A 22131-nucleotide genomic window follows, 5' to 3' on the forward strand; every position below is an offset into this window, starting at 1 on the left:
ACAGTACATTTTACAGGAAATTTTAGTTATATCATATCAGAGGCGTCGAGTATTATGAAATTGACAGTAACAGGCTTAGGCAGGCGACTCCGGGCCGCTCTCAAAAGCGCATTACCAGTCAATTGTTCCAATATACTTGCAATGTGCCGGCTTTTGACAACACTAACTGCATTTCATTTAAGCTTAATCAAAATGTTAATTTTGATTAAGATGGAAGTTTATTTCATTGTTTTTTGGAGCTTATTTCATATTTCACTTCAAAGAATTCCAAATCGGTTCGCGTTTTGATATATCTAAGTTCCATTCTTCCTTTTTGCACTTCCTCTGTATGTACGGGAAGAGTATTTCATATAAGTATTCTTCATCTTAAAATAATTCAAAACATTTGATTGACAGATGTGTTCTTTTAATACCTTTGGAACAAAAGAGCTCTCCAGCATATTTTTCGTTATCAGAAACGTGGCACTTTTAATGGAGATTAAGATTTTAGTTATAGAATTGAATTTCCTGGAGATTTTAGGAAACACATTATTGAATCTACGTACAGTTAGGCACTAAAGTTTAAAGAAACATAATATTGAATTACTGATATTACAAACCTTGTCATCATTCAGTTTGAAGTCTAGATGAATTTAAACCATCATGATATATTTTTTGCCGATATGGTATGGTATGAACTTAGCGTGGGTGATGGAACCCCCCCCCCCCCCCCCACTCTCCTTAATAAAAATTCATTTAAAAGAATAATTTTCTGTTATTTTGGAATCTGCCACACCCATTTTGGGTGGAAAAGGTACCATATTAGTTAGAAACACAAACAGCTCCTTTGAGAACTTTCTAGATCCGTCCGGTGGTCAAGTGCTTAGAATGTTCGCTTCGCTACCGGGGTGGGGATGGGTCGATTCTCGATCCCTGTTCCGCATCAAACACAAGACGTTTAAAACATATAGGTATTGACTATTCCTTTGTCAAATGACAAGCAATGGAAGTGAAATTAAAGGATCTTTGGTTTGAACCTATTTCAAAAGAATAAGTGATAGAGGTCGTCAGGTAAACCAGGTAAAACAATTAGGACTGGCAACCATACACAGTTAGATATTTCCAATAGAAATAAAATATAACCAATATAAAAATGTTACTAGGGAATTACTTTACTTCAATATAACGGATAGTTCAGAGAGAGAGAGAGAGGGGGGGGGGGGGTGTACGAAAATGTGAACTGAACTTCACACAGTTTACGTATTTCTGCGAGAGGATTCTACCCTGTTTCAAAATAAAGTGAATCTCTCATCAAGGATCTTTCGGATATGACCTTAGAAGCAGAGGTCACGTGTCACTGCTGCAGCAACGAGGGTCATGTATAGGTCAAAATACGACACTCCACTTACAGCTGATGACGTCATAATAAAAACAACATGCAAAGATCCACAGCGAGCTATATGGTAATCTGAAACACTTTTTTCTCCAATGAATAGCGTCAGGACTTCGCTAAAGATTTACACTTTTGATATAGAAAAAAAGCACTTAGAAGGAAACAGCATCCATAATTTCACAATTTTCCCCAAAGTTGTACGGCAATTTCTCTCCATTATTTCATTTCCTCCAATAATTGATCCTAAATCTAGCACAATACCAACGGAGATTTCCGGAAAACTAAACCCTATGTGATTATAGTAATTTGATTAGGTGACTATGTTTAAGTGGTAAAAATTAGGTCACTTAGCTGCATTCAATGGATGCTGGATTTATTACTACATACGTCTTATCAGAGTCCATGAGATTATTCATTCTTAAGTGTACAATGTCATTCTTTACACCCTTTGAATTATAATTATTGTCCTGGTTTTTGGGTTTTTTTTATATCTAATTGTTTACACGATTATTTTATTATCTTCTGTTTTTCTGCATCACTCATTTCATTACACCCTGGATAAGCCGTGTCTAAAGATAGCAAGAAGTACCAAGCAAACATCTAATTAAAACCGCGAGAGTTTCAATAGAGCAAATAAACTTTATTAATAAGATACTGATATCATGCCGCGGCCTACCATTGCATTAAACGGTCGAATTTCATACAAACTGATTTCACATAATATGTTGACAGTGCTACCGTTAGTGTGATCACAGGTAAAGGTACACGAGAGGATTCAGAGGTGTTTTTTTTTTCACCGTTAGTGCGAGCACAGGAAAGGTACAAGAGAAGATTCAGAGTTGTTTTTTTTTTTTTTTTTTTTCACCGTTAGTGCGAGCACAGGAAAGGTACAAGAGAAGATTCAGAGGGTTTTTTTTCACCGTTAGTGTGATCACAGGTAAAGGTACAAGAGAGGATTCAGAGGGTTTTTTTTTTTTCACCGTTAGTGCGAGCACAGGAAAGGTACAAGAGAAGATTCAGAGGGGTTTTTTTTCACCGTTAGTGTGATCACAGGTAAAGGTACACGAGAGAATTCAGAGGGTTTTTTCCCCAGGGAGTTTGATTTTTTTTCTTCAAGGGGTCCAATCTATATTAGTAACTAACACTTAGTATTTCACAACAGAAAGTACTCAAAAATAAGGAAATGTAGTATCTACGTTTATGGTGAATGTGCACAAGCACGCGAGAAAAATATTATTAGAAACATTATGGGAGATGAGGATTTCATTTACAGTATGTAATTGTACTGAATGGTCATTTCACGTTACATGAAAATTAACAACAACACCCCCACCCCCCCACTCCATTGCTCAGAGTGGTTCTCTCTACCCTGTTTTCCGTCGGTGTAGGAAATTTTAGTGTGATAATTAAAATGTAGGGAATAGGCGGTATCCACTGGGTAAAGGAGTAAACATGTAACATGTAATATTATATATATATATATATATATATATATATATATATATATATATATATATATATGATACATATATAATATATATATATATATATATATATATATATATATAATATATATATTAATGAGTGAAAAAATCTTAAATTGGACGTAAAACACATACAAACAAATTTATATTATATTAATATATACCATTATCATATTATTTTATGCAGCTATATCATATTAAACAATTTAATTACCTTTTCGAGTAAACTCGTCCGGTTATTTGTGAAGCCTCATATTAAAGTGAGACACGGCTCTATGTGGAGTTCATCCCACAAAATAGGAATCTGTGCGAGAGCAGTGAGCGCACTCTTATCTTGAAGACATTAATTACCATACAACATTAGTGATTAGGTTCCGTGATATTTATGTCTTAGCGCTATTTATCGAAATTCAACAGAGAAAATTAAAGTGCAGGGTAAAAGAAGGATAGGCTGCGAGGTACCAAGTTTATGTACAAATCTAATTGAAAATGTTTCGGCATTACTAGAATTCTAATTCATACGGCGATTTAACTTTCTCCTAGCAATTGTTTTATCAAATGTTTCCGCAAAGGATCTCTCAATTCCGAGCCCGAAGTTATTTTTCATAAGTTTAAGTTCCTGATCATCAAGAAAATATATTCATGATGTGTTATTTTAAATGGCTAGGACTGAAACACTCAAATCGATGTAAATGTGCTTGTTATCAATTCATCTTAAATTAACCTAGATAAACTTGGTGCCCATAATTCAGTGGAAAGCTCGCATTTAATTTTCTATCAAAGTTTGTCCGGTGTCTGTTATTATTGCTTTTAGTGTTCACCAAAACGCTTAACGTAAATGAACTTGTCAAAGGTGAGGTGTACATATGTTGTCATATTGTTTCATTTACAATTCCATTGTGTTTGCCTTTGGTATCTTTATTAATTGCAATGATCGACATTTCCTCACGAATGTGCTGCAGTTGTGAACAATGCGCGTATGAATCTTCATAAATGTGCACCTATTTTGATTGCTGAAAATTCCAACAGAATGAAAGTAGAATGTGAAAATAAGATGCATGTATACATGAGGACATGAACTACAACGCTCAATGCCGGCATACCTTTTATACGTCATGTGTTGCAGTTCATATTCTCATGTCGGTTAAAGAGCTCATTAGTTCGTGTTAATTGTTCACTGTAAATTTTTCCAACTTTAAATAAGATTTACTTACTTACACGTTTCCTTATTTCAAAAATGAAATTTATTTCTTAAATGCATGTATATATGTGCAATCGTGTCTTTTAATTTCTGACTGTAAATACATAGTGATCGAGATCAAAACGTAATTTTTGGATGCGAGGTCACGTGCGTACCTTTCAGAATGAAAACACATAATTATGTAACATCAAATGTGGGATTATGTCACCATCACTTAAAACTCTCTCTCTCTCTCTCTCTCTCTCTCTCTCTCTCTCTCTCTCTCTCCGTTGGAGGCGGACCAACCAAAAACACCCCTCAGATTTACTCATTAAGTATTGCGCATTTCTACCCGTTTTTATTATATTACATATCAGCACAAAGAAAAACAAATTTTTATAGGAAGTAAATGTTGTACATCACGTAAGACTCTGCGAGATAAACTCCTCATTTCCTGTCTAAGAATTCAGAGACATTTTTATAACTGATATGGCGCGTATTATATATTGTGTTGGTGATGATAACTTGGTTATTTTCATGAAACATATCTGAACCTTGTGCACGCACGGGAGAACGTGTTTACAGACGAACGAGCGCGAGCGACGTGTATCCACGAGGATGCTTTTTTATGACAAAAATATTTTTTTTCTCTGATAAAGTCCAAGATAATCCTTCGAAAATACATTTATTGAAATCAATATCAAACTTCATCAATATAGCAGACATGTAAGACTATTGATTAAAATTATCGATTGTTTCGGGGTTTACGTCTTTCGATCGATATGTATGTATTTTAATTATCGGAAGGGTAACAATTTTAAGTGAAGTGTAATTTTTTTTTTAAATCTATGTTCGGTGTCATAAAGCAGTGAATGTTGTTTACTGTGTAAATCAAAACACAGGAGCCACCTCGGCAAATGGGCATCCGTAAGACACTCGCTACTACTTTCGCTCTTGACAATAGATAATTCCCTACTTACTTTAAGAAATTAAGTTACTGTATATACCAATCGGGTTTTGAACCTACACCCCCGTATCAAGTAGCATTCGCGCTACCACTCAGCCTAAATACCGGTAAAGTGTACAAGAAGATATACGTAACTACACGGGCAAATTACAGCGTACATAGGATCACTCAGAGGTCGCGATCCACCGCCCCTATCAATCCACCCCGCCACCACCTATCCACACCGCCCCTATCAATCCACCCCGCCACCACCTATCCACACCGCCTCTATCAATCCACCCCGCCACCACCTATCCACACCGCCTCTATCAATCCACCCCGACACAATCTATCCACACCGCCCCTATCAATCCACCCCGCCACCACCTATCCACACCGCCTCTATCAATCCACCCCGACACAATCTATCCACACCGCCCCTATCAATCCACCCCGTCACCACCTATCCACACCGACCCTATCAATCCACCCCGCCACCACCTATCCACACCGCCTCTATCAATCCACCCCGCCACAATCTATCCACACCGCCCCTATCAATCCACCCCGCCACCACCTATCCACACCGCCTCTATCAATCCACCCCCGCAGTTGTGTTAAGTAGGGCCAAAGAAATATGTCAGGAAAAACCGTTAATAAACAGATCAATTTGTGACAAATTCTGTAAACACAACCCTTTTATATAAAAACAATATGTATATATCATTAAGTGCATATTGACCTCTTATACATTTTTCACCAGACCGACAGTCTCTACATAAACTCTGTATCACGTGATCAAATATCAAGATAAAAACGTATCGTGTATGTATAAATCGTTGAATTGGCACGATATCGAGATATCAATGCAAGTTGAAGTTAATATAACTTCAAAGCATATTAATTGCTGAATTTGAAAAGTGCTGAGAGCAAGTTTATTGTGACTTTTAACATGTCTAATGTTTGCATTGAATATGCAAGATGCAGCGATTTTTGCACATACGAAGTTGAATCTAGCCTGAAAAGCATATTTTCTGTTGAAGCCAAAACTTGCTCCCCTAAATTTCCTTTGGCACTGAAGTTCACATGTCACATAAATCAAACATTTTTCACTTAAAAACCTCGGGGTGTCGTGCCAATGATGAAATTTGTATGTACGGAAACCCTGTTTATGCAAATGAGTCCATTGTGAAAGTAACTATACGTGTAGATTAGGGGCGATATCAAGATCACAATATAATATGGATATTACTTTAGACATATGCAATATAAAGAAGAAATTGAAACTTTTTCAATATCACAGACAATTAATATAACCCATTTGACGGGAACTTTTACCCGATTGCAGTTTACCGTTTGACAGCGGTGGTAAATAACGAAACAATATTTTGACATTTCCAACCACAAAAGGACTGTAGATGTGTACCTTCGTCATGACGTATTTTTCATTGTGACGTCGTGCAATGTGCCAGTGCGGTAAAGTATATTTATGTACAGCACTGGTATTAAAAATTTTATGGGGAAAGCCTTAACTCAACCGCGCCGCCACAATCTATCCACACCACCCCTACACCACTACTGATACATACCACTCCGCCATTATTAAGAAATTCCACTTCGTTTCAAATTATCCATTCCGTTGTTTTTTTGTATTTCATGAATGAATAGATAAAAAGTAATAACTGAAATAAATTGAACCCGAAACAAACGCAGTACAAACTGACAATTCTGATGTTTCTTACTTTTTTCATGTCAATATGCTTGATTTTTTTCTAAAGATTATACATTCCGAAGGCTTATATCAACAATAACTTCATTTTCCAATTATGTATGTATATGTCTTACAATAATTTAGAATTACATTCAAATCACATCAATCCAGACATTAATCCCTTAGAGTCCGGTGGCGTGGGGATCCAGGTTAGAATAGGTCCTCAGTACCCTTTGCTTGTCGTAAGAGGCGACTAAATGGGGCGGTCCTTCGGATGAGACCGCAAAAACCGAAGTCCCGTGTCACAGCAGGTGTGGCACGTTAAAGATCCTTCCCTGCTCAATGGCCATAAGCGCCGAGCATAGGCCTAAATTTTGCAGCCCTTCACCGGCAGTGCAATCGGAACTCCTCAAATGTCTCGCGCACTCAACATAGATCTCGGATGTAATACGATGGCATCCATGAGCGAATGTGATGCATTGTCAATTGTGACGTCACAGCAATGCATCAAATTCGCTCATGGATGCCATCGTATTACATCCGAGATCTATGTCGAGTGTGCGAGACATTCGAGGAGTTCCGATTGCCGGCAGTGTTGACGTCTCCATATGAGAGAAATATTCTCGAGAGGGACGTTAAACAATATTTAATCAATCAATCCCGCAGAAATGAAAACATTAATTTCGCAGAAACGCATGTACAGTTTGTGCTTGTGCACTAAATATAGATAGAACGATAAAAGTATTTTTTTAAAATGATTATACATATGTAAATAAAAGAAATTTGATAGACAATAAAATCTAAATAGAAATATTAGATAAGACATAGACAATATGGACCAACTCACGAAACAGAGAATTAGCGGTATAGAAAGTCAAATAATGATCAGGTACTCCCGTACTGATCATGTCTAGGGTAGAAAGTCAAATAATCATCAGGTACTCCCGTACTGATCATGTCTAGGGTAGCAGGATATATACTAGTAAAATAAAATACAGAAAGTTTTGCACGTAACCAATTGGTTGTCATATGTTGGTCAAAGTCAAAAAGTAGTTAAATCTGACACGACCATTACACAGTCTTATAAATCAGCAATTATCATATGAAACCAGTAAAAAGGAATTTAAAGCTAGAAATGAAATGGAAGATATGGCTGTAGTATTAGGAACATGATCAAACGAGTAGATGAAGTTCAGAATCTGGTGTTAATCCTGGTGAAGTCGGTAGGTTTGTTGATATCCTCAATGAGCGTCGAATGACTTCAGTCTGTACATCTAGAATTGCTCCTTTTGCTTTCTTTTGGTATCAAATTAACTTGGGTCATGGTTAATAACCACTATTGTCATGCCCTCCTACCTCCTATCAATGATTACTACATGTTTCATTGAAATGTGTAGCAACTGGCAAATCTTTCTTGGTTTTGACAGAGGACCGGTGGTTGTTGACCCGTTTGCGAAGCTCTATTTCTCCTACGTACTGTTTCTGGCAGACATCGCAACTGATGAGATAAATGCAGTTATTATTTTTGCAGGAAAACTTTCCCAATTGTTTGTTACAGTGACCTGTGACAGAACTGCTAAAGCTTCTGAGCTATATTTGCATAATTGACATCTGCGGTCTGTGCATGTTTTGAAACCTCTATTGGGTAAAGGGTTGCGAAGTCTATATATATATATATATATATATATATATATATATATATATATATATATATATTCTTTAAAAAGTATGACATTTTCTACAATGTTCAAAAGTCGAAAAATAATACTCCTTCCTATATAACTTTATACACCCCTCGTGGGAATAAATTGCATTTCATATGATAAATTAAATTGTATTCATTTTACTTCTACCAAAATAGATTTAGTTTAGTTCTGAACAACATTCTTTCATGATCTAGAGCATTTCGACATTAAATATATTCAGTTTCGGTCAGCAATCATCCTTTAAAAACTCTTTTGACATAGGTGATAGGGCAGCGGGCCTTCTAATCACGAGTTTATTTAGTGTTTCAATGGCTGTTCTGATACTGTAATTAGATCTTGTAGTTTGTACACACTCCGATACCATATCTAACTAAGCTATTTAATGCACATGTACATCACAGAAATGATAAGAAAACATCGGCGTAGACTGAATCCAGAGTATTCCTCACAATGTGAAGCTTGTTCAGCTGGTCGTATACTATTGATAAGGTCAATTTCCCAAATGTTCTAAACCTGCACAGTTGGTCTGAAGACTTTGTTAGGAGAAAAAAGCCACGATGTCTTGCATTTACACAAAAGCCATTCTGTTGTGCATGCAACAGCTAGCCTATTTGGAATAATATAAAATGTGTTAGTGAAACACTCCGAACATGGCTATCGATACTTTGCCGTCCGATTGAAGACTTTCATCATTCACAGTACTATGACCTTGACCTTTAAGGTTATATGTGACGTTTCTGCCATTTTTTTAAAAACATCTTTTTTATATGAAGAGTTCCACTAGCTTAATAATATCCATTAATACAACCTTCTGTAATACTAACACTTGACTTCTTTGCTACAATAGCTTAATAATACCCATTCATACAAACTTCTATAATACTAACACTTGGTTTACACTTTTACTCGTCACAACCAGGAACTATCAAATTATGCTCTCTAAAATAGACCTGGTAATCATTAATATACCAAAACATTTCTGTAGAAACAAGATATGATGCAAGTGAATTGTACCTGAACGTCACAAAAGTAGTATACATTACTGAGAAACATCGCTTATGTCCTCAAGTTCACAACAGTAGTATACATTACTGAGAAACATCGCTTATGTCCTCAAGTTCACCAAAGAGGAACATTCTCTCACCAGAGGGCGCGTTACGCAAGCTTCACATACGCTTGGAATCACGTGACAATATAATCACATGATATAAACAATCGTTCTAGGTTTCCTTTCCCTTTAAAAGTTCAGGCAACAGGTGATACATCAGGCTCTTTTCATAGCCAACCGACACTTTATAAGTGCATATTTACCGTTTAGCTGTTTGTCTCTTATTTTACAAGTTTTATGGTATTTTCACAGCCTTTCTTACTTTTGATTCCATGTTTACATTTAAATCTCCACCACGTGTATATCCTACATTCATACGCACATTACGAAGTAGTTCCAAATTTATGATCAGAAAACGGCGATTTTAAACAATTTACAGTAAGCATCAATTTAATTGCACCAAAGCATATCATAATATGACTAAATATTTAGTCCAAAACATAAATGTTGGATCAAAGAAACTTTTACAAGATTTCTGTAAAAAGCCGTTGACAGAGGTGTAGTGCGAGGAGCGCACGGAACTCTGGGTAGAGAATGCAAAGAGGAAGTATCTGCTTTGTATACATCAACAGTTATAACAAAATAAAAGTTGAATAGATATAGAAAGACAGAAAGTCTCATTAAACAAACAAAATACCCCCCCCCCCCCCGATATTGATATCGTTGGCATAAAGATGAAAGTTGTTCATCGGAAAGATGTCATGGTGATACCCAAGCTACGGTACGACGCATCGTCATCGTCATATATTTGATACTTAGTTAAAAATGATAGCAAATGTAATATTCTGTTGCTACATGTAGTTATCGCTTTTTCGTGAAAAAGGGAGGGGGCTTACACAGAGGAGAATGTATCAACACTTACATTTTCACAGAAAGACAATGGATACATGTAGTTGTTGAAATGCATGAAGAACGGGAAATTGTTCATATCAAGCCTGTCAGAACATATACTCAAGAGAGAGAGAGAGAGAGTCACAAAAAATCGAGTTTCTCTGTTCAAACGAGAGGTAGATGCTGGTAGTATTAACTCGATGTTATGCGGAAACATATTGTTCTTGAATTATGAAACTCTGTCGTAAATTATGTGTTTATTGAAGGTAAGTTTTAGCATGGAATACTTTGGAATGGTACGACAATCTTTTGTAAAAAAAAAAAAAAAAAAAAAAAAAAACAACAAAAAAAACAACAACAAAAAACCCCACTAAAATCCAATGTATTTTCTTTTGAATTGAAAGAAACGAGAGCACTTTTCTCACGGCTAAATTCTGTAAGAGTTAGAGTTATTGAAGAAAAACGGAATTGTGAACTCTTGTTCCTAAACTTACACCCACTGCAACACCCAACAGCAATATGACAAAGCATATCACAGCTATACTGATTTTCTATTGTACTGTAAATATTTACAAAGCCATTCTGAGGACTCTACGAATTAATTTTTCTCCCCTCAATATCATATGGATGTGCATTACTCGTGATTTTCATGCCTTCTCCGTCGTGATTCGCGTTCATTTCAGATGGTACATTTTCATTTTCAAAGAAGAGAAGGATATCTGGGATTTTCCACTTTATGTTTACAATTTTTGGGTAGATGTAGAGCGGTTTTATTCTCGCTTCTTGTCTGGTGGCTTGTTTCAATAAGGAACCTATGCCTCGGTTAGTTATTTTCGTGTGGGATATTCTATACAAAGCCCTATAACGACACGTTCATCAATCAATAGCAGTACTACTTTGACATAGGCAATATACATCCATCTTTATTTTTGTGAATTATTACCGGAAGTTGAATAATTTGAATGCATTGTAAGAATTCATTTCACGTGGGGATATTTCTGTAATATCGACATTCCTGGTGTTGATCATTATGTGGTTTGCCACGAGAATAGAATGAAGGGTATGAGGAATATGGATTGTAGAGAAACATCAGGCAAGTTAAGCAACGACGGTCTACTCCTCGTTAAGCGTACCTGTCTCCCATTCTGATGAAGAATAAGTTTGGTTATACAAGGGAGATTACCCTTACATAACTTTTTTTATATACCGGTAAATGTTGTTTTATGAGTTTGTTTGTTTCGCTGTTTTCCGCCACACTCAAAATATTTTCAGTTATCTGGTGGCGCCCAATTTTTATTGGTGGAAGAGAGAACCCAGATACAATGTACCTGGGAAGAGAACACCGACCTTCCGAAAGTAAACTGGGAAACTTTCTCACTTACCGGCGCGAGCGGGATTCGAACCCGCGCCGACCAGAGGTGTTGTTTTATAAGAGACTCGAAGTATATAAAACCTTGATTATTTTTTCGAAACATATCCATTGCATTTTTAAAGATTATAGCTACCGAAGTCAACTAAGTAAGAGGCTAAGAACATGCGCGGATCTAAAAGGGGGTTGAAGGAAGGGGGTAAGGACCTCCTGGAAATTACATAGCAAAAGTATAATTATACCCTCATGATCTATCTAAAAAAAAATAAGTTATTACATTTGTGGGTACGGAACAAAATCACAAAATCATCATGAAAAATAATTATGTCCAAAGAGATCTCAAAAGAATATGCACACTGGAATGATTCGTTTAACATGCTTCCTTAATTAACATGTACAGTATACATAATTGCTGGTGACTGATGTAGCAATTTGATGCATGCTCGATGTTTAACCATATGTTAGGACTTGACGTATTATTACTTACACTTTTCACTATTTTGCCAACAACAAACGTCTGGTCAATGTAAATCTTTGTCTGACTGTATGGTATACTACAGCCTTGTCATGACATTGGTCAATCTATAGACAGTCACTACACTGACATTGGTACAGTTAATAGACAGTCACTACACTGACATTGGTACAGTTAATAGACAGTCACTACACTGACATTGGTACAGTTAATAGACAGTCACTACACTGACATTGGTACAGTTTATAGACAGTCACTACACCGACATTGGTACAGTTTATAGACAGTCACTACACTGACATTGGTACAGTTTATAGACAGTCACTATACAGATATTGGTACAGTCTATAGACAGTCACTATACAGATATTGGTACAGTCTATAGACAGTCACTATACAGATATTGGTTCAGTCTATAGACAGTCACTACACTGATATTGGTTCAGTCTATAGACAGTCACTACACTGACATTGGTACAGTTTATAGACAGTCACTACACTGACATTGGTACAGTTTATAGACAGTCACTACACTGACATTGGTACAGTTTATAGACAGTCACTACACCGACATTGGTACAGTTTATAGACAGTCACTACAGGTACAGTTTATAGACAGTCACTACACTGACATTGGTACAGTTTATAGACAGTCACTACACCGACATTGGTACAGTTTATAGACAGTCACTACACTGACATTGGTACATGTGCAGTGTATACAGTCACTACACTGACATTGGTACAGTCTAAATATAGTCACGACACTGACGTCGGTACAGTTTAATACAAAAATGTAAATATAGTTACATGAAATACCAGTGGCGGAACGCGGCACCTAACATTTTGAAATTTAAGGTAAATCTGTGTCTCTTGTTTAGAAGAATGTAAGCGATAAAAGAAGCAATAATGTCTTCCACTCTCGGAGAAATAAATGACAAAATCTTTTGATTTATTGGTTTACTTTTATTGGGAGAACTTACATTTTTTCCAAAAACTCTTAAAATTTGTGTCATTTTATTTATTTCACCTTATTAAAAATGACAGAAAATAGTAAATATGACTACATAGGAGACATATTTCAAACACTATAAAATCTGTAAAATCTAGTAACTTCCGGAGCCTTGGTCCCTGGGCCCCCACCAGGGCTTCGCCCTCGACCCACTGGGGGCCTCAAGGCGGCCCCCAGACCCCATGCCTCATAGAATTGCACTTCTAACCCCCAATTCCTGGATCCGCCCCTGAATACTGTTCAGCAATTCAGAGGAGTATCAAATGGTATATTCTGGACAAACTTCTATATCTAAAGGGGCATAACTCTTAGAAAAAATGAACCAGACTCCCCTACATCTAAACGGTATGACCGTATGAGTTAGAAAGTTACAAAAAATTCTGTACAACAATTTCAGAGGAGTGGTGCTGACAAACTGTTTCAGTAATAGATTTAATTTTGGCCCAACTTCTATGATCAAAAGGGGTAAAACTCCTAGAAAAAATGAATCAGAATTCCCTTCAAATATATACATCTGCACAGTATTTCCTATTAACTCTAAAGTTTCATAAAATTCTGTTCAGTGGTTTCAGAGGAGTTAAGCTGACAAAAACAGGACTGACGGAGGAGAAACTTCCTTGTTCAAAAGGGGCATGATTCAACCAAATAAAACCTGCGAATGTGCACATCCACGCAGTGAGCGAAGTTTCATAAAATTCTGTTGAGTGGTTACAGAGGAATTACACTGACAAGAACAGGAATGGCTAACTGAGGGATGATCGGGTCAAAAACATACTATCTGCTATATACATTATACTATCTGTTACTCGTTGTGAATATTATAACGGAGAATTACTTATCATTTTGAACCACTAGGCATATCAATACAACCAGTTTTCATGCTTGATCCTTTGATATAATGTAGAAATTATCTTATCATAAAGTAACATATCCTTAGAAACATAATAATATCCGTTGCTAAGCAACAGAAGTTGATCTTTACCATATCGTCCTCACAGTGTCGGTGATTGATTTTAATCACCATGGTAATGTTATAAATACATATGCATTTATTTAGTGTCATTTTTAGACATGTTAGTCAAAAGCAAATGGGATAAGTGAGGTTTGAATCTTTTCTACCGACACGCTTGAAATATTGGCTAGTTAACGATTTTCCTTTGTTACATAAATTGCCATCGTGCAAAATCAACAATGAGTCCATAACGTACATCGTACAGAATCCGTAATAAAACCCTGACATACATCGTACAGAATCCGTAATAAAATCCTGACATACATTGTACAGAATCCGTAATAAAACCCTGACATACATCGTACAAGATCCGTAATAAAACCCTGACATACATCGTACAGAATCCATATTAAAACCCTGACGTACATCATACAGAATCCGTAATAAAATCCTGACGTACATCGTACAGAATCCGTAATAAAATCCTGACGTACATCGTATAGAATCCGTAATAAAATCCTGACGTACATCGTACAGAATCCGTAATAAAATCCTGACGTACATCGTACAGAATCCGTAATAAAATCCTGACGTACATCGTACAGAATCCGTAATAAAACCCTGACGTACATCGTACAGAATCCGTAATAAAATCCTGACGTACATCGTACAGAATCCGTAATAAAATCCTGACGTACATCGTACAGAATCCGTAATAAAACCCTGACATACATCGTACAAGATCCGTAATAAAAACCCTGACGTACATTGTACAGGATCCGTAATAAAACCCTGACGTACATCGTACAAGATCCGTAATAAAAACCCTGACATACATTGTACAGGATCCGTAGTACAGAATCCGTAATAAAACCCTGACATACATCGTACAAGATCCGTAATAAAACCCTGACATACATCGTACAAGATCCGTAATAAAACCCTGATATACATCGTACAAGATCCGTAATAAAACCCTGACATACATCGTACAGAATCCGTAATAAAACCCTGACGTACATCGTACAAGATCCGTAATAAAAACCCTGACATACATTGTACAGGATCCGTAGTACAGAATCCGTAATAAAACCCTGACGTACATCGTACAAGATCCGTAATAAAAACCCTGACATACATCGTACAGAATCCGTAATAAATCTCTGACGTACATCGTACAGGATCTGTAATGAATGATTGAAGTGTAACGTACAGGATCCGCAATCAATTCTTGACGTGCATAATTCGCAATGAATGTTTGACGTTCATCGTGGAGTATCAACAATGAATGTTTGACGTGCATCAATGAATGCTTATCATGCAGACACCGCACTGAATGTTTGAGTTACACTGTGCAGAATCCGCACTGAATGTGCTGGAGGTATGATAGATTATCCAATATTGAAATTCTCAGTATTCTTTATTAATTTGAAAACCTCTTTATACCAGAGACACGGGTCTCTGGATTTCTTTAAGATCTTGGTGAAAGTAATTATTGATTTTGAATTATCCAAAAACTGTTGTAATTTTCGGGTTCATGGTCATCAGCATTTCTTTAAAAACGATTCTTACATGCTTCGCTTCAAGTAAGAAAACTGTAACAATATTCAGATAATGAAAATGTTCCGTTTCCAAAAATGACAGCATCACGAACGTATTTAAAATATTGGTAATGTTTTGGTACCGGTGTTATTATATCCTTTGAAGGTCTCAACTGAATTTATTCAGTACATCAAATGGATCACGAAATGTTTAAGAACTATCAGATTGTTTTTTGGATTTTTCTTTTGTAGGGAGGGGCGGGCTGGGTGATGGACCTTCCTACATCGGCAATATCACTAATGGAACTATTAGTCGGATTTACATATATTTACATATGCCTCTACATGACAAAGATATATGGAAATAAACAAAAGTTTTGCTAACTGTTCTCTTTTTTTCTTTTTGTTCTTCAAACCAACATGCCATAGTGATTATGTATCATGGTCTACATTAACAGATTTGTTTTACAATGAAATAAACATCAGCGATTTTAAAACAAACAGAACAATTTCAGCGGTCATCAACCTTACCATTTCCCCTTTGATTACGATATGAGAAAGCTTATTTTCAATTTATAGTCAGTCGTGTTTGATATGAAGAAAACGAGGTAGTTTGTACTTTACGGTGGTCTCACTATATCTCGAATGTGTTGATGTTTGTATTGTAATTATACTCTATTACGTGTGCAATAAAACAATGCAAGCACATATTCGTATTTTATATGAAACTGTATGCATCACCAGATCAAAGGTTTCATAATATAGATGTGTATGGAAGTAATGTCTTCCAGAGATTGCATATCTTTTAGAAAAGACTGAAAATTAAAGAAATGATAGTCTTACTATGTGACAGATTTTTATATGCAACAAATCCTATACCTTAGCGTAATGAAATCATTTTTGGTTAATCGTAGAATGCTCCTCTTCCAGTCAGATAGACGGACTGTGCATTTATCTATATCAATACCTGACACGATGCCAAGTTTATGTTGATGTATTAAAAAAAATTAAGAATAACTAAATAAATAAATAAACAGCACAAAGCAGACCACTTATTCACTATACATGGTAAAATTATAAGCATCCTGCCTCAGAATTTATCGCATTGCACAGACAACATGGGATTCTCAAAAATTACAGAAAATCATACACTCACCAAACTAGTAGTCGCCCAGGTAGAGGAATTGCTTTCCAAAATGTGGTATGCCATATTCAGCGGAATTAATTTCCTTAACTCCTTGCTTTTAGTATTTCGTTTTCCTCTTCAATTAATTTGTAGAAAATTTTCGTTTTCTCTCCCTAATGCCGTTAATATCTTGGCCTCTTCTCAAAGCAATCAAATCGTCGCCAAATATGTGGGTAGCAAAACGGAAATAAACTCTTTTCACGAGATAGAGAAAAAATTGAATGAACTGCCCATTGTAGTATCAGAGCGTTAATTTGAAAGCATCTTTCGTAGGTCACGTGATCCCACTGAGCGAAACAATTGGATACCCTCGTTAAGTGGAGGTATCGATGGAACATTTAGTATCTCTGAAGGTTTAATAAATGTGGAGGTAAAGCCTGCATTAATGGATAACTGCTTGAAACTCTGTTAATCGCCGGAGATAGCGAGTGGTGATAGGTGAATGTTTTCCATCAATATGAGTGCATGGTATTTATAATCATTTCTTCGATTTCAAGCCAACTTGCAGACCATTTGTTTTGCTTCGATCGCACCTGTTGCTAAAATTTTCTGGTTGAAATGCTTAACTATCAATATCATCAATTACAGTTACATGGCAGACCAAGGAAATTTCCTCACGACAGATTATCAAATTAGAGCGATCAAAACATTTTCAACATTTTCTGTTGGGGATGTGCACGTGTGTGTTTGGAGCATGCTGAGCACTGTGTGAGTTGAAGATTGGTATAGCAGCGTCTTCATGTTATTGTACAAACTCATGGACATCATTTACATCATAGACATCATTTACATGACGGAGCTGAAATGCATTCAACCTGAATACCTATTAATATACTCACACCATGACACATAAATTAGTTTCATTATAATAACGCAGGTGAGTCTCTGAAGGATTTTTTTTTTATCTGAGAGCCTTATTTTTCTAGAAAGTCTCTAAGAAAAATACAGGTACAACTGAAGAAAAGCGTAGCACACAACCCCGTCTGTCCGTCCGTCCGTCCCATGTCGTTAACCACATGTCATATTCGTCACATGTGCCCTACAGTTCAACAAGAGTTATTGTCCTTTCGTCATTGTTTTTTTTTTAAATACCGACTGGATGGATATATAAAAATTTACAAACGTGAAACATTATCGGGATATGCTAGGTCCTCAGTATCCTTTGCTTGTCGTAAGAGGCGATTAAATGCCCTATTTGATTTTGCGTGTCCGCCGTGGTCCTTCGGATGAGACCGCAAAATCCATAATGTTTTTCAAACACGTTAATTAGAGAGAACTCGAATTCATTCAAAGGGAATGAAAAATATTTCTAACAACGATGTAGCTAGTGACCAGAGATTTGCGAGCTGGTCCAAAAAGTCTTGAGATAGGTAATATGCTAGCTTTAACTTTTATAGTAAGATTTGTTCATTTTAGATGTAGAGTCACTTTGTGAGAGTGGTACGTTACCATTATACAAAACGTGACCCTGTTGATTTATCACATGCTAAGCAAGAAAGCACACACACAAATATATATATATATATAGGTTGATCGATCCTCATGTGATGTCATAGATTTTTGCAAAAATATTTATTGAATTAAACTTTGTGCATGATAGAAATATATCTTTCAAAGGAATTTTATTCCCTGCATAGAATAAAAATTCTGGTAAACTATTGATACTAAAAAAAGTTTATATTTTCCATAGAGAATCAATTATTTATAATTTTTAAAATGTTGTCAAGGGCAATAATTCCTATGCTGGTATTCCCTCTACTGCACGTCTATTATACATGATTTCACAAATATCCACAATTAATTTGTACATATTTATGAATCAGCAGTTATTCTAAACTGTTGACATTTAAAATTTATCATTTCAACAAATTTTTATCTATTTTGATTATTCTGTATAACAAAAATGTGTGATTTTCTGATGTTAACATATACTTCTGGGTTGTTTTTTTGGTTTTGTTTTTGTTTTTGTTTTTTGGTGGGTTTTTTTTGGTATGTTTGACATACTTAAAAATGTGGTAACATACACATTTTCATTGGTCATTAATTTTTAACTATATTGAGTGGAAATTAATGCATTTTACATTCATATTGTTTTAAAGTCACGTGAGGATCGATCAACCTTAAGACAAATGTATGTACATGTATGTGGATATTGTTTGTTTTACAAGATAAACAAACAAGTTCTAATAACATATTTGCGCAATTATTCAAAAGTATATAGAGTTATCCCTAGACTTACTGTAAAACGATAATAATTTCTTCTTATTTATACATGTATTACTACTTTACCGTAAGTCTCCGCACAATATTGCACTTTATGATTCGTTCATGATTGAAAGTACTCGAACTTCAGCAGTAAGAGACGAAATATATGTTACACATGCTCTTGTTTTCTGATTGTTCATACACCAGCTTTTCAAACAATATTTGATGCTAATCGATGGACCGCTTAAAATGTGTTTGTCAACCCGAAAGTTTCGTTTGATTTCGTTTCGTTATATTTCGTTTCAGTAGGTTTCGTTTCATTTCTATTTTTCGTTTCGGTCCGCATTTAAACAGATACCCGTGCTTACCACAGCGAATTCTAGTGAAAACTAAATGTACTGTGTGTAATCAATGAACAAAAATTAGAATTCAGCTACCTTGTTCCATAGTTAGACTATGTGTTCATGGTTCTGAGATTTACCAAAGGAATACGCAAGGTCGATCGTAAATGCGTTTTAGTTTTTATTTCGTACATATAAAGTCTCGAAAGACCAGAATATGGCGAGAAATTATGCAACTTTTCGCATACTTTACTGTAATAAAATTCAATAGCATGTATGTAGGCGGGGTTAGCGATAGCGTACTGTCAGTCAAATCAACAGGAAGAGAAGGAAAATATACAAACACCCCAAAATGAAAGAAGAAGGTACACCAAGGGTCATATTTGGCCCATTTTCAGAAGTTGGTTATTTTATGCCCTAATACTCTATAGGATCTGTACTTTCTATATATAGTAATCATATCTATGTATCTCGTATACTTTTTGTGATATGAAGTAGCAGATTTGGCATGTTTTGCGAGTGCAAGATTTAACGTTGCGTCTTGGATCTGCTCGGCCGCACGTGTGCAGAATGAAAACAAAGCTTTGTTGTCCATTCCCGTCTCAGACAACACAAGTGCACCTCATTTGATGTCAGAGAAGTTGATTTTACCTCTAATGTGGTTAATATCACCAAACAAACACAAGAAATTAATCCAAGTGCGGGATTTTTCAACAATTCTTCTTTCAGTAATTGTACTTTCAATTTATCAAAGTGACAACATGGCCGACTAGCACCTATAGTGACTATACCTACGCTGTTTACAATTAGATAGATTTAAAAAGATATGAACTGTTTAAACCCAGTTCAGATAGTACAACTTTGTTAATAAGTTGATGTTTATAATATCTAATTGAAAATAATTTCAAGAGTTGGATTATTATTATTTTTCAGCATTGCGCACTCTTTTCTTTTACGTTATGACATCACACTTTGCTTCCCATGGCTGTTCCATTACTCGCTACATTCCCAAAGAATTAGTTGGGAGATTTAAGATATAAATGAAATACGCACACATTAAAAAGGTTTCAAATAGGTAAATATTAACAATGAATGATTTTTTTTTAAATACGCGCGTTATTCAATTTGTTTGTACACGCCGTTGCAGCTATGAAACTGCATCTTTCAAAAAATAATAATTCACTGCTTAAGTATACTATTTTAGACTTCTTTTAACGAGAGCTCCAGTAACGCGGTATTTACAACCTTGCTTAGTAAAGAATCTTATAGCCTCGACCAATCTAATCTCATCGGATAAAGGACGCGTCTTACGGATAACTACATCTAAATCCTCTATTTCCGTTTTTGCATGTGATTCGTGTCAGGTTTTTTTTTTTTTTTTTTTTTTTTTTTTTTTTATTCATTAAATACGGGACCTTAATTGGCGAAATATGTTCTGTGCGATGGAAAGTTTTGAACATATTTTTAAAAACTTCAGACAAAAACCATCGAACTAAGGTGCATAGTCATGGATACGTTTCGCTTGTGCCTCATAAGTCATGCTTCTCTTTTCTTGATCTAAAGATTTATATTGGCTGTAGTTTCCTTCTGTTCAAATCCGATGGAGCCGAATCACAGCCGGAAAACTGAGCAGACCGGAGCGTGGATCGTTAGGGAATAAATTTCCGTCATTTATTATTAGAAAGAAAGCCTTACACGGTGATTCCGAATGTTATCAAATTCCAAACATTTATTTTTTAAATTCTTATAAATAGTAAAATTCTGTATAAATCAATCCAAGCAGAATCCAGGTTGACTTCCCCGCTTGAATTTATTCAGTGTGCAATACATTACTCTATTTCATAGTTATATTGCTAGTTGTCATTCAAATATTCCTTTCAGATTCTTTTGACAGGAATAAAATCTTCATTTGACAAAGTATCTATAAGTTTGTAACAACTTAAAAAACTGATTGAAACACAAATCCAGGAAGTGAATCAGAGTAATCTAACAATATCATGCAAAAAAGCAATGTATACTTACTACGGAAATCGTGTCCATGTCAGAGTAGAGTACTGTCTGTCTGAAATTTTAACCCACGCTGCACAGTCAATATACACTGTAGTCATAACTGGTCCATGACTGTCTAGTGAGAAAGCCACCCCTTCCTATTCAGCAATTAACGAAAGACTAATCTCCTAAATTAGCTTCAGTAAACTCTATACATATGACGTGTTGCACATATAGTATTACAATTAGATAATGAAGTCCGATTTTTAAAAAAAAATAGCACCGTCCTTTTTCTCGGAACCCCTTGTCAGGCAATTTTATTCTGCATTTATTATCAAATGACGATATCGACCACTGACGAATTCACTAACGATCAATCAGCTTGATGTTTATTGAAGAGGAATGGATTTCCTCCTCTTCAGGACAGAGATTATGGTGAATTTGAAATTAATTAATAAGCACGTCAGTGCCATTTCTAATCCAAAATAGCTGAGGTCAGACCACCGGTTTAAATGATCCGGAGAGGTTTATTTGCCGTGAGGTATTCAAACAGGGAACCCAATGTATTCATACGCTCGCAATGAGATTTTTTAATCATATAACTTGGTTTATTTGATCCACATACAAGTGAAAACAAGCGATAGCGGTAAATGACATGTTTTGCATGCCTATGCTTGTATTTTGTCAATTTATTACGAAAATAGATTTTCTCCTTACATTCAG

The 22131-nt window shown here is 35.7% G+C and overlaps 1 protein-coding gene and 1 long non-coding RNA gene across 6 annotated transcripts in view; one reads left to right on the forward strand and one right to left on the reverse strand.

The window, feature by feature from the left end:
- LOC125665783 (secretin receptor-like) overlaps nt 1–21590 on the reverse strand; it is a 97460-nt gene extending 75870 nt beyond the window's left edge. The window contains exon 1 of one of the 5 annotated variants that reach the window (XM_048898657.2): nt 21442–21590. In XM_048898657.2, the coding sequence (XP_048754614.1) occupies nt 21442–21459 (18 nt within the window). In that variant the 5' untranslated portion in view covers nt 21460–21590. Of the gene's footprint in view, nt 1–3070; nt 3195–9413; nt 9542–16843; nt 17234–21441 lie in introns of those variants that run through there. The other 4 variants (XM_048898653.2, XM_048898656.2, XM_048898654.2 and 1 more) reach the window with 4 other exon arrangements.
- On the forward strand, nt 1198–2827 carry LOC130050754 (uncharacterized). The gene is made up of 2 exons (XR_008799008.1): nt 1198–2315; nt 2375–2827. It is a non-coding gene; the product is annotated as an uncharacterized LOC130050754 (long non-coding RNA).
- Nucleotides 21591–22131: the final 541 nt, after the last annotated feature.

The sequence above is a fragment of the Ostrea edulis genome, chromosome 10, assembly GCF_947568905.1.
Source record: "Ostrea edulis chromosome 10, xbOstEdul1.1, whole genome shotgun sequence".
NCBI classification, from domain to species: Eukaryota; Metazoa; Mollusca; class Bivalvia; order Ostreida; family Ostreidae; genus Ostrea; species Ostrea edulis.